Source organism: Falco naumanni, chromosome 5 (assembly GCF_017639655.2).
Source record: "Falco naumanni isolate bFalNau1 chromosome 5, bFalNau1.pat, whole genome shotgun sequence".
Taxonomy (NCBI): domain Eukaryota; kingdom Metazoa; phylum Chordata; class Aves; order Falconiformes; family Falconidae; genus Falco; species Falco naumanni.
Genome location: NC_054058.1, coordinates 23874968 through 23893215, shown reverse-complemented (window position 1 = coordinate 23893215; position 18248 = coordinate 23874968). Strand labels below are relative to the sequence as shown.

The 18248-nt window shown below is 35.6% G+C and overlaps 1 protein-coding gene across 1 annotated transcript in view; it reads right to left on the bottom strand.

Annotated features, from left to right (window-relative positions):
• The window catches only part of DCP1B (decapping mRNA 1B), a 46995-nt gene that overhangs the window by 18954 nt on the left and 9793 nt on the right, over nt 1-18248 (bottom strand). The window contains exons 4-5 of the mRNA XM_040594361.1: nt 3558-3624; nt 1237-1372 (exon numbers count right to left, since the gene is read on the bottom strand). Of these exons, the coding sequence (XP_040450295.1) occupies nt 1237-1372; nt 3558-3624 (203 nt within the window). The remainder of the gene's footprint in view (nt 1-1236; nt 1373-3557; nt 3625-18248) is intronic.

Sequence of the window (18248 nt, the reverse complement as noted above, 5' to 3'; positions counted from 1 at the left end):
CATTTGTCTTGATTTTCTGTGTGCTATTCTGTGCTAATGTAGAAATGGAAGGTAAATTTTTTAGATCTATTACCTCCTTCTCACAGAATCTGAAGACAGCCTAATCTCCAGTTTTCCCTTTTACAGTATTTTTAAGGTTATTTGATGCTAACTGCTTAAATATTTCATAATATCTCAAATCACACTCTTTTATGCCAAGACTAGATACTGATTCAGTATTAAAACATAGAAAAGATACCAGGTTTTGAAGGTGTTTGCCCACTATAACACATTAAATTCCTATTACAGAAAATATGAAGATCCTAAGATTCAAAAAAAGCTATACCACAACAAAAAGTGCTACATTTCACCATAATTCAAATAGTTTGCTACTACCTCTCTGAGGATCTTATTAGTAGCCACATTTCAGAAAAATAACTTTTTCTTTCTTAAATTGCTTATGTTAAGATATATATGTTTCTAGACTCAGACCACTTATGAGCTTTGCTATTGCATGACAACACATACAAAATACAGGGAACAGCAGTAGGAACCTGCAGGCTCTGTAATAATTTGCAGCATATATATGAATAGTTAAAATTATTAGATTTTTATTCCCCAAAGTAAAATGTTTTTGATTGCTCAATAACAGAGAATGTTATTAGTCCATTAGTTACTTGTTTATTTAGAAGCCTCAGAAGACCAAAACAGCACATGGACTGAAATCATGCTACATTTCAACCTTTTCATTTCCTGCCATTAGTGTTTGAAAGTAGCTAACAACCACAATTAAAAGCAGTAACTTCACTGCTAAAGGTCTTCTCTGAAGGAAGTTACTTCTACAACCACAGAAACTATTAGCAGGTTTGAATACTTCACCCAGACAGAAGACACAACTTCCAGCGGCTACTCAATAAGCACAAGAGCTTCACGGGTCAAAATGCAAGCCAATTTATACTTATTCTTACCTGCTAGCATTCAATAAATAATCAACCATATACATATTCTCCTTTCAGAAGATTTCATTGACAGCATTAATTTCTTTTGAATCTTAACCAAATTCGACAAAACTTTTCTACCAGCCACTTCTACACAGAATGAGAGCACCCTGTCCAAAATCAGTTTCACTTTGAGTAAAACTATTTAAAAACAAACTAAACCGAAACCTTTTATGTTTTAAAATGTAAAGTGTGAGCAAGTTGGTATCATAGTATCACCAAAAAGAAATGTCCTCTTTTTATAGACAGCAAGTCTCACCTTGGTATACTCATCTTTGGCCTTGGTAAGCATCCGTAAGATATCCACTTCTTTGTTATTAGCAGAATTCATTATCATTGGGGACAGTCCTGTTCCCGTGCCCTGCTGTGCTTTGAATTGTTCCTGCTGAGTTAGGCTAAAAGTTGGAGGTGAGAGGAGAATATACAAGACAAAAAACAGATATAAAAAGTTTAACCACAACTACATTACAGTAATTAATAAAAATCGAAATATTTTCATTTCCCCCATCTACATTAAAACATGTGTAAAAAAATCTTTATGAAAAGATCTATATTAAAACAAAATTTGACCAGGCATGAGATTAATTTTCTCCAATCTTGAATACACTAGGCCACAGACTAAAATTTCCATAACTCAGTCACAATTTCTATACCCAGAAGGGAAGGAGCAGGGAATTTACAGTGTTATTCAGTTCTGCTGGTGGTGGAGGATGGCAAACATACACAAATCAGTCATTAACTACTAGCAAATGACCAATTTCCTGCCCCAGCTGTTTTATTATTATTGTAGAATGCTGAGAATTAAAACATGCAGCCAATTGGCTGAACGACAGGGTGTTTTTTATCTATATGAAACACTGCTATTATAAACCACTACGCGTGGTTTACAATTGCATGAATCCTCTGAAAACTAGTTTTTATTGTAGTAAATTACTAGTCTGAGAGTACCTAATCACCACCGACTGAAACTTGAGCTAGTTAACTAAAATCAGCTGTCAAAAACCTGCGTTTCTTAGGGTCCATTGCTTATTTCTGTAAATTCATCCCCATCAATTATTTCTTGGGTCACAACTGACTCATTGTAGAGCTGTAGGATATACAGCAAAACCAACGAAAACGCCTAAACAAATCCCCACTACTGTCACAGTCTGTGTTTCACAATGTTTTGTCACTGCAAAATGAAAACCAGTAGGTATTACTTTAGAAAGAGATACTGAGGAAACATGATTACCCTCCCATCCAGTATTTTATAACAAATCCTATCTGGAACATAGTAGTAGAAGAGTTAAAGCACTTTGCTATGGACTGAGCTGTGCGAGGATAAGCCTTGTTTGGGCTTGTACTGCAGGGCACATAAATGGGCTTTTGGGCATTCTGTAACTTTGGCAATCAAAATTGATGTCACTTCCTCAGCATGCTTCTGGCTACAGAAGCTGTTCAGACTGGGACAGATGACCTGAAAAGGAGAGATTCACAGGTCTGACAGTGCCTTTGTATTGTGCTCTGTTAGTACCTAATGTGGTCATCTTGACTGTATCCACCTCCCATGGCTTTTCTTGGGATGACAAAGACCTGGCTCTACATCATCCTTCCTCCTGTCCCTTAAAAGAATTGTGACACAATGACATGTCCAACCCTATATACCACAGGCAACTGGTATAGCCAATCTCTGCCTGTTCCAATCCAGCCCCTTTACTATCCTCTACATTATAGCTCTGAAAACTTTAGATTGCACATGTTGATAAAACCCGTAAGACTTCAGCTCCTTCCTCCTCCAAACAAACAGGAAAACCTGCACAATATAGTCATAAGAAACGAATCACTGCAAACAAGCCCATCATTAGGCCAGTCAGAGGGCAGAGCAGAAGAATGAGCCCTGTCCATCCCGGACACAAAAAGAAAGTACTGACAGTGAAAAAACTATCCATGATTAGATTAAAATACAGCTGAAAATACAGTTCTGCTTGAAATTCTAATCTCTGATTTGATTGCAAAATTAAAGACTGTATAGCAAATCTAAAATAATATTATATATGTAAAAGTAATGATTTCAAAGCTAATTAAAGTCTTGCTTTATATTGCAAAACCAAAGTGAATTTTGTACATTTTGCCAAGAAATGAGGAACAGGAATTCAGCCATGATGTAGAAACAGGATATAAACCACAGAAACTGTGTTATTAAAGTATGCCTTCATGATAGCTCACACTTACATTGACATAAGGAAAAAAAGGTTAACAGCAACATTACAAAAGAAAACCTCTCTAAACTGAAAAATATACTAAACCCCCAAAGAATACAATTCTTCAAAACAGATCTCTGAGTCATCAGGAAATAAACCAAATGAACTGTTACACACTGATGTAGCTGGACAGCTGCACAGCATATTATGTAAAAGTATATTGCAATACAGTGACTTCTGATTATATGAAGTGCAGGTGTGACAACTTTACTTGCAGCAAACTCTATAAATGCAGGTTTAAAGTAGAAAGGTATGACCATCCTAGTAATGTAATGTGCATGTATGTACAGAAATACATACATAAAAAAAGCACAAAAAGTCTCGTTTACCCATCACTTACTTTTTCATGAGCTCTGCAATTCTTTGGCATTCTTCCTTATCATAAAACCAAATCCCATATATGGACACTGTAAATGCACATCAAACACAAACTATGAGCATCTTCTCAAACAGCAATTCTACCTGGTAGATATTAAAGTGACCTGTAAAGGAATTTTAAAATTTATTTCTTCTTATGTTTTCCCTATCTATAAACATAGGAATGACACCTCAGATCCGCCAAAATAAAAAAGATCAAAGCCATATTTCTAAGGATGTAAATTACAAGCTCTTGAAGCTTCAGTAAAGGCAGAGGTATTTGATTCTTTTCTTTAGAATACTAAACTAGAGGGTTTTCTCTTTAAAACCTTGTCCTCTGTCATATTTTTCAGTTGTTATATTCATTAGACTCCAGTGGCTAGCATACTATGGGTAGTGTGACATGCATTATGTAAGCAAGCAAGATCTGTTTAGTTTTCAACAACATTCAGGTCTATCTTAAATATCATCAAAGTTGTCAGAGTAGTATGAATGCACCTCTGCCTCCCTGCAGATTTCCTATAATGTTCCCCATTATTTTCACTGCCAAAGAAGTAACTATCCATAGCCAACCACAGGGTATCTAGGTTCAGACCTCCACTAAAGCAAGCACCTGGAGCTTTGCCCAGCAACAAGAGATTTAAATTTACTAGTAGTTCAAGATTCTCAGACATATACAGCACTAATGAAACCATCACGATGGCAACAGCTGTACTGGAACTGTAGTTAGTGTAGGTTCCACAATCATCATAAACAGGAAGCTTTTTCCACTCACAACCATGTTATATAGCCCAGGTAAGACAGCCTGGGAATAAATCTACAGCCTCAACACAATCTGTCTACATTTGTCAGGGTAACTATCCTAGTTTTAACCTCGAGCACAAATCTGCTATGAGAAGAGGAAGGGAGAAGCACTTAAAGGCTTAACATGGATCTTTCCCTCTCTATCACCACAACCTTGTGCAACATCCACATTCGTTTTACATGACACTAGCAAACAGGTAGTCCCTGTGTTTCTTCCCCCTTCCCTGTCCTACCACACTGCAGGCAAGAGTTTTCCCTTAATCTTCCTAAGAAATGGCAACTCCTAACATGTCTTCAGACATGTCTTCAGGGGCTAGATTTTACTTGAAAGGCACATAACTGGATTAAATACCTGTTTAAAAGCAATCACAACACTGACCCTGATCATGTTATATTTCCTTCTATTAGCAGAATCCAAAAGCAATCACTTCTTCAATTCCACAGAACCAAAACCATGGCATATGAAGTATAAATTGGCTTTGTTAATGTTTGGAAAGAAAAAAAAAAAGTACAGCTGTTTGTAAGGCACAAGTGTAATACTTATCTCCATTCCTCCTCAATTTTTCAGCCATGTGTTGTCTTCTCCATAGCAAAAATGGTTCAACTGTCTAATACATTATACTGGTGAAAGGCTTAAAAAAACCCCATAAACCAACAGCCATATTGTAGACAAACAATAAATAACTTTTACAAGATGTACAGGCCTTTTTATGATTAACTTTTTAAAACTGTGATGATGATTTCTATTATTCACCTAAAAAAAGCCAAGTAACACAGTACGTGCCAGTGGTTCTACAAAAGTGTAACATAAGAGCTGGTCTGAACTGCACAAAAAATCTGTTTTGTAACATAGTTATTAAAATATGCATTTAAAAGAGACATTAATATTCTAAAACATTCCCATAAGCATCCAATAATAAACTGCAAACCTGTAGAAAAGTGTGTGTATGATTCACAAGGTTCCAATACACTGACCTATTTTGCAAAACTACACATCCTTCTGACAAAAACACTTTTGAAAACGTGTTGTCCATGCTACAAGTTACCCTAGTGTAATAATATAGCAAGCAGACCAAAACCTCCAGACAAGTCAAATTTGTTTTAATCAAGTTTCTTCTTTGTTGTAATAGAATCTCCAGTGCAGTACAGTACTGATGAAACTTGGGCCATCTGCTCCATCTTCTCAATTATTTTTTTTGTCTGCCACAGCTGGTGGCATCACCGATAAGGTAAGGGAGGTTGAACAGCTTCACCTTTTGGCTGATTGATCAAACATGTTGTAGACTACTCATGAATATCTAATAAATTTGAAAGCTGAAAGTCCCACAGAAATACTGCAGTGCTTCTGGCCATTAGAAGTTGAAAGAGTGGAATCAAGAACAGAAGCAAGCTAGCTTACCTCAACTCAGTGAAAAACATAAACTATCTGACTACCAGTACAAAAGACCATTTCAGATTTTACAGAACTACAACTAATATGTTCAAATATAAGTGAAACAAATGCACAGCCATTTCAGATCACAGAATAAGGACACTAATTATTGCCTGTCCCACCATACCAAACCACCACTCAACAATACATCTCATCTTAACTGAAGCTTTAAGTCAGGATATTGCAGATCCAGAGACCTTTAGTGTAGATGTTACCTGAGCTTCAAATCGACTCATCCACATTTACTTTCTCACCTCAGTTAAATGGTACTTTCAACCTAGACTAGGAAGCACCGCTGAAAGCAAGCTAAGACCAAAACTAAACATCTTCGGAGCTTACAGTTCTCCCATTCAGCAGTGAATTCATTCAGAAGTGGACAGTCCCCCTCTTCTTCCTTCCACACTTCTTCCATCTGTCCAGAACACATGAACACTTCAGAAATACACTAAGAAATAATGACACAGCCACTTTGGTTTTTGCAGGACAACATATCCCAAGCTTCTTCATGCATGGGAGAACAATGGACCAGTGAGAAGGCAGTAATTTGGTGGAAATCTGAGATACCAGGTATCAAAGTACACTAATGTATGTTTTCAGATTAATTGCTCATCATGCGGAGTAACCATTGCATAAATCCATACCACCACAGTATATTCTGTTATAACCTACATTTAAGGAACAAAACTGTAAATAATAGTAGTAAAAATGTGTATTAATGGCCATCTTTCTTGATTAATGACAAATACAAAATGGCAAAACATTTTTTTTAATGTGTATGACAACACACAAAACGCCAGGACCAGCAAAAGGACCTGACACAATTACAAACTTTAACTGTCAAGCTAGGAAGCTGGCACACTCTCCATTAATAAAAACTAAATACACATACAATACAAATTTCACTACAAGCTTTCTTCCAGCATGAAAACACTGAAAATCTTACCAGGATTAAATCTAAACAGATTACTTTAATCCGTCTTCCATCTCTATCAGACTGTTAGATAAAAAGGAAATCCTGACCTAAGTATCATCTGTAGAGTAGTAATTTCACTAAAATGTTCATGTTAAAAATGAATCATTTAAACAGTGGAGACACAACTGAATCCCTAAACAGCAGAGGCACAAAGCAAATTCTTCTACTGCCACACAAAAGAGGAAAAATTAAGTCACTTTTAGGCCCAGCTTGAGCTATAAAGTTAACCAAGAACAGATTATTGAAAAAAAAAACAGAAAAAGAAAAAACAAATTGAAGTCAAGTATCTTCTGCTAACCAGCTGAACCACTTACATGAAAAGCAGCTAACAAAAGCCCCAAAAGGAGAGCTACTTTTATACTGACAAGATAGTACACATCTGTTCATCCCTTTCAAAAGTTCCAAAGTAATTTACTAAAACAAATTAGATTTTGTAATGAATTGATCACATTAAAGAAAAAAAAAAGGCACCAAAGTTATGATGTTGTTAACAAGATTACGCAAAACTAGAAAGATGTAATACAGCTATCAAATCAACAAGATACAATTAATATTGAACAGGAATAAAATAAATAATGTGGTTGAAATTATTAAATATTAAGGGATATCAGTCTTTAGAATTTTTAGAATTTGAAAAAGGTAGGCTATTCATAAATCAAAACTGAAAAATTTTAACAAAATCTGCGGTGCTCCTTTAATATAGCTCAGAGATTGAATTTCATAAAGTATACTATTTAAGCTTTAAATCATGACTTCAGAGACTATTCTACAGCTTCTGCTTTACCAATTTCATTTTTTTGGCTATGGATACCTCCTGTCCTCACAACACTAGAGCACTCAATACTATTTATAAGCAAAAGCTGACAGATGTTATCTACCAGAATTACAGATGACAATTTCTAACCTCTCAAAATCCAAAATGTATTTATTTATTATTATGATGAAGAATATCTTATTGATTTTCATAATTATGCTAAGTATCCTATTAAAAAGGAAGAAATTTCTCTTAGATTATTTATTTTACTCTTCATTTGTCTAGCTTCAACTTCCAGCTATTAGGTTTCTGTCTTCTGGATAGATGTTTCCATTTATCAGAATTTTGGGTTCAGTGTACCTGCAACACATTATTTTTAAGCTATTGCTCCACAGACTGCATACAGTATTTAAGCCTGGTAAAAATAAATAATTATTCTTCAACTTCCATGGTTTTTTCTTGATATCATGCTTCTTAAGGTACTTTATTCCCTACCTGTGGCCTAGACTTTTGCTCCTGAATATGTAAATCCACACTTGGCTACATTAAAAAGCAGTTTCTCTATGTGCATCTTACAAGGTAGCCAGACACCTTTATGCTGGTCATCACTTCTCTTGGCTGTCTACCATTCATGTAATATTTGACTCTTCAGCACACTATCAATACCTGCATTTCATTTTCTAATACTTTCTAGAATATTGCAGTCTCCACTTTGCAGGACCTAGTGAAAAAAGAACCAAAGTAGGTTATATCCACACTAACAATTTTGAATCGATGAGTTCGTGACTTAAAACATGAATTAAAGTATGCCATGTTAATTTTGTGCTCGAACCCTTTGTCCATGACACCGAATTTACAAGTAAGATACAAACATATGATGTTCCTTCCACTGTGCTCAGGCTCAAGTAGTGGTGAAGGAGACTTGCCTGTTGAAGCTCTACATCCTGCTCTGCAGCATAAAGCAAGAGAGGACTGCAACAAAGGAAAGAACACACAAAAGCAGCTGCACACTATCTTGGAAAGCTGAATTCCATCTCTGACGCTGCCCCAGAGAGATTATGCAATGATATGTTAAGCTGTGAAATGTCATCTTAAGTGGCTGTCATTGACTGTGTACTTTTCATTTGCCAGTGTTTGATTCAAGGTCTTAGGCCTGGGTGTAAGATTTGAGTGCATGACCTCCAAAACCACCCGTTACTTTTAATCACAAAGTCTCTAAGAAGTGTTTTTGAACATATGAATGATAAATACATTGGAAAAATTAGGCCCAAGTAATTAAAGCCAGACACCCTGCATCTACTTGATCTCTGTAATTGTAACTACTCTGCCCTAGGATCCCAATTTGTAAAATGGGAAGAATAATACTTCTAATTTGAGCAAGATACAACAGTTCAGCTTATTCACAAGTTGTCAGCTATTATACTGATCAGTATCACTGAAAAAAACAAGAAAAAAGCAATATTGCAAAAGATTATGATCACATAATTTAAAATTCCATAAGTGAAAAAAAAAAGGGTGCACAAGCAGCCGTAATTTTGGTATTTGCTAGTTTGGAGCCTGAAAGTTCTTTCAAACACAACTGATGATCAGACACGGAGAGTAAAAAAGCTGTTTTTCAGCTTGACCAGTCAAACTCAAGTGAGGAGGGAACTGTTCAAGCAACTTTCTTAAATAAAAAAAACCAAACCACCCCAAAATAACAAGAAAATATACAACACCCCACAATGAAATGCAAAAGCCTCTCAACCGCCCTTTCCCCAAAAGCAGATGGGTTTAGAGTGGGCAATGCTGATTGGCAACACTACCAAAGTCAAGAATAAGTACGTCACCACCATCTGTTTAATCATGCCTGGAATTATGTCTTAAAAATCAACACAAGAAACATTTTTTGTTAATGGGATGAACCCTGAAATATCCTTGCCATCTTCTACCAATCATGAAAGCTGAGTGAACAATTTGCAGAATTCCAGATAGAGCCAGCAAATATTTCACGAGGCAAAAAAAGGGACAACTCTGAGATGGTGGATTGTTTATTAAATCATGTCTGTTGCTCTACTGTGATAGCCTGACTTCAGGCAGATTTTTAACCACAATTTATCAGAAATTCTTTATGAAAGAAACATCAACTCTGTAGCAGACATAAACAAGATCAGCTCACTGGAATGCCCCTTAAATAGCCTCATAGCTAAAGTTATGTTAGTACTGTAGGAAATTTTAAAGCCCATTGATCCATTTATTTCCACAAAGTTCAGCAGATGTAAGAGGCCATCAGCAGGTTCTTTACTTTTCGGTAACAAGCCCAAAAGCAAACTGAATTTGCCAGATTTCCCTTAAAATTGCATTCTGTTGATGCTACAAGAAATTTTTAGTCACAACACAGGAATAGCATCTATGTTATGATCCATCTGGTTTAATGCATTTATTTTTTTTCCTCCACCACTGGTTCTCCAGTCATATCCCCTGCCATTGCATCAGTTCCAACTGCTTTTTAAATCACAATGATGATGACACAGATATTAAGGCAGGAATTCCGAAGATGCCAGACTATCAAGTTCTTAAACAACAAGTTGTTCTTAATAAATACTTCATTGTTCCTTTTATAAGTTGTTAAACAACAAGTGGTTCTCATTACTATTTCACAATAGACTTCTGAAATGTCCACATCAGACCGGAGCTCCAGTGTCTTTTCAATGGAAATGATTAAACAGTCTCACCCAAGGAGTGTAAAAGCTAGGTGAAGAGGCATTAAGATAAACAAAGGGTGGGAGAAAGTACTGTTCCATTTTCGATATAGAAAAATGACAGACACTGACTTTAAAAAATTGAGTGGAAAAGTCTGCAGGAAGGCTAAAAACTAAATCCAAATATCCTGAGTCAACAAAAGCAACCTTCCTGTGAAAAAATTCCATCAGAGGATGGGCTAGTGGAAAAGAAACATAACTCCTCTACATCTGAAACTATTACCTCTATTAGTATTAGCTTACCAGTAATCTATATTCTCTGCTAACTTTTAAAGCAAACTGTAAAACATGTCTTCAATGCACTGAATTGAAGCCAGGCCCTGATCTACAGGAATCATCTGAACATAACACAAAAATGCTATTACATAAATCTAGGCTAAATATCTGTAAATCCTACGAGCAGAAAAGCTAACACTAACATAATACTATCAGAAGTGGAAGAGGTTAAACTAGAAACCATGCTTTTGATTCTGTGCACATCACATTATACCTTGTAGCTAAAAGCAATGAGAACCCTCCTCCATCAAGGAGAAGGTGACGATACTGCCTTTCCAGCCTGGAGGCAAAAAACCAGTTTGCTTTTATTTTCAAGAACAGGAAGGAGAAGCTGACTTTACCTTCTCTGTATTTCCATACTGCCTACCACTAGGTTAAGAAAAGTAGCAGCTTCTGTTACGATTCTTATGGAGTATCTGGGCTTCTAGTCCTGTGGGGATAAAGCCTGCTTTACTGCATGTGATATACACGGTTGGTAGAGGACTCATCAGGACTTGAACATCATTGTTTTCATTTATTATTTACTCAAATATCAGAATATGTTCCCAATTAATTTTAAAGTGCATCTCTGAGGTACTTGACAAAGGTCAAAGTACTTCTCTAATTCCAGGACTATAGTAAAGTTCAAAGTCAAGTTCTCTTCCAACCTCTGCTGACACCGTTTTTTCAGGGAAAAAGAATATTTTAACCTCAAACAGGTGTTCAATAGTATGTTATTTTATGTTATTTTTTTCCTGAAACATGAATTTTTACTATAATAATTCTGATTAGCTGTCACCCCAAATGGTTTAACTCCCACAAAGTAATGAAAAACTTCAAAAAGGGCTTCATGAGGAAAATGGACAACTTTAACTATAGATGATATTTCTACTTTTGACTGTTGTGATCTCATCTCTCATTTCTTCATTGCATATCTTCAGATCCTAAGTAATGGAAATACATTTGCAGATCTGGACTAAGTTCTTAACCTGCAACAGCAAAAATCTAAGTTGCTTGTGTATACACACACACTTGTTCCTGTAACAAGTTACACCTGAGAAACACCATCAGATTACAGAATTTAAAAAAAAACCACCACCTTCGTATTTTTGCATTTGTATACTCTGTACACGCCATCATTTTGGAGGCAAGCAACTACTTCATTTTTCCTACACTATTTCTGAAATGGTTAGGAAAAGAATAAAAAAAATAGAAAATAGAAATGGGCAAAGTCAACTACTCTTCCTGAAATTTCAAATGCTTAGTTATTTACAGCATACCTTATGTATTTGCTTTTATTGATTTACCACAGCCTGTTAGCGTCATATTCAACACATTAAAAAGTTCTTCTCTACTACTGTATAGCCATTCCTTCTCTTACAGTCAGCTGTTACATTGCCTTCAACAATATCTGTTTATCTGTAGAGTTGCTATTGGAAATTTTTAAGTACATACCATTTTTAGTGATACAATACAATTTCATGGGCATAGAAAGGCCTTTCACTGCTCTCATGTAATGACAGGTAAACACTAATAGGCTTACAGTGCACTCACAAGCTATATTTCAGTATGGTTGCACTGTGGCCCCTTTTATCATTCACATATGGCCACTGAAATTTTACATGCTTGAAAACTGAGGGATCATTAGATTTAATTTTAAAGTATCAAAAAAATGTTAAAGATACATTTTATGACCTACTTTTTTCTTGTGAAAGTTGCAACTTAGTTTGTTTCATGAAGATACAAATACCACCTCTTTGAACTACATTACTGCTTTTTCCTTTTGATTGCTGTAATTTTTTAATGTATTTGTGTATCTTTTTTTTTGGTGTGTGTATCTTTTTTAACTACTGATGCTAGTGTTCAGATTACTATGAACATTAGCAGTTTACTGACTTTTCTGCCTTCTCGCACACAAGACATTCTGTGTGAGTATATGGACAGAGTAGAAACAGAATGTACTCCTAAGATCAAGTTTGTCACCAAGAAAATGCAGTTTAAGCAGTAAGCATTTCCTTGTTTTAAACCTGTAATCCAACAGAAAAAAACACATTTATCAAATTCATTTGATATTAGCAGCTAGACATTTCACAATAGGAGCACTGGCAGGTATCCTGCAATTTTGAATCCCTGAATATAGTGATATATTTAAATCCAAATAAAAAATTGGAATTTTGTATTGGGAGATTTTCATTACAGCAATTGTATTATTTTCACAGAGAAATTAAAAGCGTGTATTTCATTTTGCTTTACAAGTCACCAGTATTTTACTAGCTCATGAATAATCCTTCAGGAATAAAAAATATCTGTCATCATCTGCTTCCTCAGTCTCTCCCCTCCTTCAGCTTTTAAATCTCTCAGTGCAAATCTGAACCTCTATTTTTTCTGTTTGAGACAGATGTACAAAATATTCATGTGAGAGAAACCAGAATAAAAACAGAAAAGAGATGACAACAACAACATAAAAAAGGCAGCAAAGCACTGAAGGCAGGCATATGATACCTTACACAAAAATCCAATGTTATTTCTCTCCTTTTCTAATCACTATGATTTGTCATTAACCTCTTGAGAGACGCTACACATTCCTGTGTAGAGGATTTAACGCTCTTACGTTGTTAAGTAAGATATACTGAAATTTTACAGAAAGGCAGTTTGTGGGACAGAGACAAAAGAATTGGTGGAGCTCAAACTGAATATCCATATCCGATCTACGACATTGAGTAGCACCAGATGATTCACAGGAAGAATCTTCCTAGTCCATTTATTGTTGACTTCTGACCTGAAGCGTGTGTCTTACATCACTTACATTTTTCTTCCCTTGGCTACAAGATCTCTGGTTGTTTTTATTCATATCAATAATATCTCTGCTATGCAAAAGGATTACTGAAACAGGCTCCAAAAGACCTAGGAGTACATACATCCAAAATAATGAAGCTAGCAGGTAAAACCACTGTCTTAAAATTAATCTTAAAAAAAAAAAAAAAAAAAAAGACATAATAAGAGGAATTTGTATTTTATTACATTTCATTAAAGAAAGCTATGCATTGCAAAGCCAACAACTGGGCTGCAGCTGCAACCATTAAAGCACAGCAGATAGCAAATATTAAGCCCAATGCTGTTGCTAGTTTGTACGCCAGTTAAGACGAAAAAGCAACACCGCATTTGCAGCCTTAGTGAAATTCCACTGGAGCAGTTGCACCGTGTTTCTGTATAGAACACATTCCTTGTCCTTTAAAGGGTATGCTATCTTATACTTGAGAAGGGTTTCTTTCTTTTTTCCGCCTGTAATTGAAAAGTATTGTTTACTGCTGATTTAAGGCTTGTTTTGACAAAGAGAGAGCTGATGAGGCACTCAAGAGCTTGTATTAAATCAGTATTAGACAGAAGTGAGCAGCTTGTATATGCACTGTGGGATATACTTGCTCACATATTTATCTTCCATGTTTTGAGAGAAGGTTACAAATATTTTTATATATATACACACATATAAAAGACTGCGAGTGAGCAAGCTCACATTCCAAGAGAAGTTTTCTGGCTATGTCAGGAGTGAAGTTCACCCCCTCCTAGACAAACCTATTTTTTTCAAACACAAGAGGATATTATCAGAGAAGTCCGTGCTGATATACAGAAACCAGAGATCGTCATGGCTCGGTGAGGTGATGAGCTGACGGGTGGATGGCCCTCATTATCTTCACTTCTCAATCCAATTTTTCCTGAAAAACCACAGGAGGAGGAGGAGGCTCCAACTGAGCATAAGGCACAGAGGACAAGAAAAGGATTAGGAGTGAAGAGCAAGGAAAGTAAGGATAATACAAGAGATACTGCAGAGGTTTCAAAGAGCTAGAAAATAGTTTCTAGATTAAAAGACCAAGTTGTCAGTAGTGTAAAGCAACATCCAGGTTTTAACTTCTGTATAAGGCTACTACATAAAATAACTTTGAAGTAAGAAACAACTGACCAAAAGGAAGTTACCTTTACTATATATAGAAAATATACTCAGGTTCAGCTGTTTCAACGTTCCTTGGAATTTTAAAATGTTTCAAGCCTTTGTCCGGCAAGCGTATCACCCACTACCCAGCCACCAGCCAGGGGAACCTGAAATGAAGTATAAGGGGAAGCTGGTGCATGAAACTCAGCTTAACTGCTTCTACATCAAACCTGGAGGTAAGACAACATCGCCCAGTTGTGTGCATGCAAACTATACTGGTATCTACCTGTTGGGGTAAGTATTCCCCTTCTATTTAAATTGAACAGCCTGTACAAAGTATGAAACTAATTACTTATAGCAATAGTTGGCATACTGTACTGTGAAGTCCTGTACGTGTCATCGCACTACCACAGGATTTAGGTAATTCTGGGAATTCTCAAATCTGTGCAGTTAAGTAGATGGATGGCTTCCCCTTGTAATATATTGTCTTTCAAGCATCTAATGAACATCACTTTCTGACTTCCACTTCCGACAGGAAAGAAAAAAAAAAAAAGGTATGTAAGCATAAGGAACAGGAAAGAAAAGACAAAAAGGCTAACAAGTTTAAAAGCTCAAAATATTAAATGCATGTGTGTGTGAACAGACTAACCTGAAAAGATTTCCAAAAGCAACAAGCTCTGTAATATTTTCATTTGCTGAAGAAACACATAGGCATTCACGTACATATTTACACTGGTCTGAAAACATCTTCCATTTAGGCTTTTCAAGGAGGTGGGTATGAAGTAGAGGGTATACAGGTAGTCATATGAAAATAACCTCTTAAAAAAAATAATTATCTGTTCTAACTTGAACTCTTGAGCTTTACTGCATCATATGCCTATCTTATCTTGAAAAGATGTCCGGAATTCCCAGCGCTGGCAGTACACTCTCAGCAGTAAATGTCCAGACAAGCTATTATGTTGCTTATATGCTGACATCCATAAATGGGAAACAAAGACTGCGTCTAGCAGATATATGAAGTACTATACTCCTTCCATTCTATTCAGAAACTCACCCACAACTGCAGGACACTCGATAGGTACTTTTAAATCTATTCCGTATACTTTTCATACCAATTTGTTTGCCCAGGCAGGGATACAGTTCTACCATACAGAAAATAATTATCAGCCATTAAAAAAACTGCAGAGCTTTGTTATCTTAGCTTCGTAGCCTGTTTCTTCTCACATGACGTATAGTTTCTCTGACTTTCAGATTGGACTCCATCAGTCCACATAACTGAAAACCTATGTTAGTATTACTGCACTTCTTTTCCTTACACATTTTTGTTACCACCTTCATCGCAAAACAGAAACACATCATTTAGAGCGAAAAGATGGCTGCGGTCATCATAGTTACAGTTGCAAAAAGCCACTTTACAAATGCAAAGCATTCTAAATTGTTTGCTTTGCTAGCCAAAGACTTCCACAACTGGTATGAAATCCTCAGGGTAGGAAGGGTGAGGAAGAAACAACAAAAATATCCTTTTAGGAAAGTACGAATAGAAATAACTGTTATAAATTGGGCAGGGTGACAAGGGGCATGGTTTTACGCATCAAAACTTCTATCTTAATCTTAAAGCCTTCACAACTGGTATGTACAATTTCCACTGAAAAACATGTATTTATTTACGTTAAAGGAAAATATGAATAATAAGGCAGCCGTGGAAAAAGTAAATTTAGAAATATTAGTAACAATAATTTCGTTTAAAAAACTGAGCAAAAAAGGGATATTACAGTTCCTCTCTGTTTTTTGTTTGATTGTTTGTTTGTTTTTTTAATTATTTAAACCCTAAAAACCTAAATCACAGAATTACATTTATCCACACTCTGAAGCAGAATTAACCAATACCTGCTAATCCTAGAATCGCATTAATAATTTAGTTTGGCTGGGGCCTCTGCAGTTCATTTAGTCCAACCTTCTGCTCAAAACAGAGCTAGCTTCAGTAAGCCAGAGTTAGGAAAAGTATACTCTGTGGCACTTTTCAGTCTATTTTTTTAAGTAATTCTCATATATGCAGACTTCTTTGCTCTACAACAAATTATCCTGTCCCTTTCACTACATTAAAGATCTACTCCTGCTTCCATAGACTCAAGCAGAGTTTAGTTACAGGTTTCAAAACCAGCAGCATCAAGTTGTATACTCTAGAACAGGCAAACCAACTATTCACTAGACAGCAAGGTCATGATTCCTGATCTTAAAAATCGCCTGCCTTGAACCAGCACTGCTGCATGTCCATCCACACCCGACTGCAAAACAGCATTTACTTATGCCATCAAAATACAATAATATTCAACAGGCAAGCTTTAAAGATTTTTAGGTATCCTTGAAAATTAAAATGAGAGACAGAAAGCACAGAAGTCTAAAATATAATGTACTTATTTTATGGGTTTATTTATAAAAATGTAAATAAATATCTATACCATTTCCAAGGGGCAGTTTATTATTTTTCCTGACATTCTGACACAATTTTTACCAACTTCTAAGCACATTAAAATCATTAGACGATTGAAGTATAGACCACAAAGGGAGATACCACATGGAAAATGTAGTAGGAAATTAGTAATGTTTTTATATATGCCTTATAAACTGGTCTAAGAACAGATGATTTCTGAGTGTAGGTACAAGGAAGTCTGTAAACTAAGCGCTTTACAGAATCTCACATTAAAAAAAAAAATCATAATCACTATGCATTTGATAAGCAAGTTTCTTCCTGCTATTTATTTGCTTCTCTCAAGAAAATTTGTACATGACAAACTATAAAATAATTAAATTGGACACAAACTGTAAAACAGGTTTAAAAAAATAAAAATGCATGTAACGTGACAAAGCTTATGCTATGATGTTAATTTTCTGGGCTTAGAATCAACTCTCTACAACATTAGTATATTTTCAGTATGTATATTTTCCTTTTAAATTTAGAAAAGAGAAACAGTATCTGTGCCTAACGTGTTAGCATTCCAATGCTCTCAGCAAAACTGAGTTTTCACTTAAGGTCAATAACATCCAGGCAAGATAATAGTGACCTCTGCTGCTGTTCTGTCTTGCTGGATGCATGATGAATTTTTATAATGCTGATCAAAGGAGAGAAAGTAGAATCGGAAGAAGGAGTGAGTTGTTTATTTCTCTGAGACAAAAATGTTTCCACGGACATAACCTCAGGTAAACCACAAGCATGAAAAATGGCAGTAGTCAGTCCAGGCAAGATTTTAAAAAACAGGCTTTAGCCAAATCTGTTTAGTAAACAATAGGCTGAGAAGAACATACTTCTAATGAGGGCACAGTCCTTCTGCCAAAATTACTTCAAATTTCTGTAGTTTGAGCTTTCACTTTTCAAACACTGTTTTCCACATTGACAAAAATTTTTCAAAGAGTTTTACACTACAGAAATATTTTCTTCAACAAAACATGCAGGTTCTAGCAGACCAGAATAATAATTCTGCAACAAAACTTAATCTAAAAAAACCTGTTTTTAAGTTATTCAGCTGTGACAAAAACACTGTGTTTTGTTTAATGATGCAGCAACAGAAAGCCACATAATATTTCTGAATCAGCAGACCACTGAATTTAAAGAAAAATAATACAAACTGAATGAAATTAAAAACATCTAAAGGTATTTATTTCAAAATTCAAAAAGACCAATGAGCATCTGGGGAATAATCAACTGAACACACATTTCAATTTACTGTGTTCATCCTGTTCTGGTGTTTGGTTTTTTTTGTTGGTTTTTTTTTTTGTTATTGGACCAGCT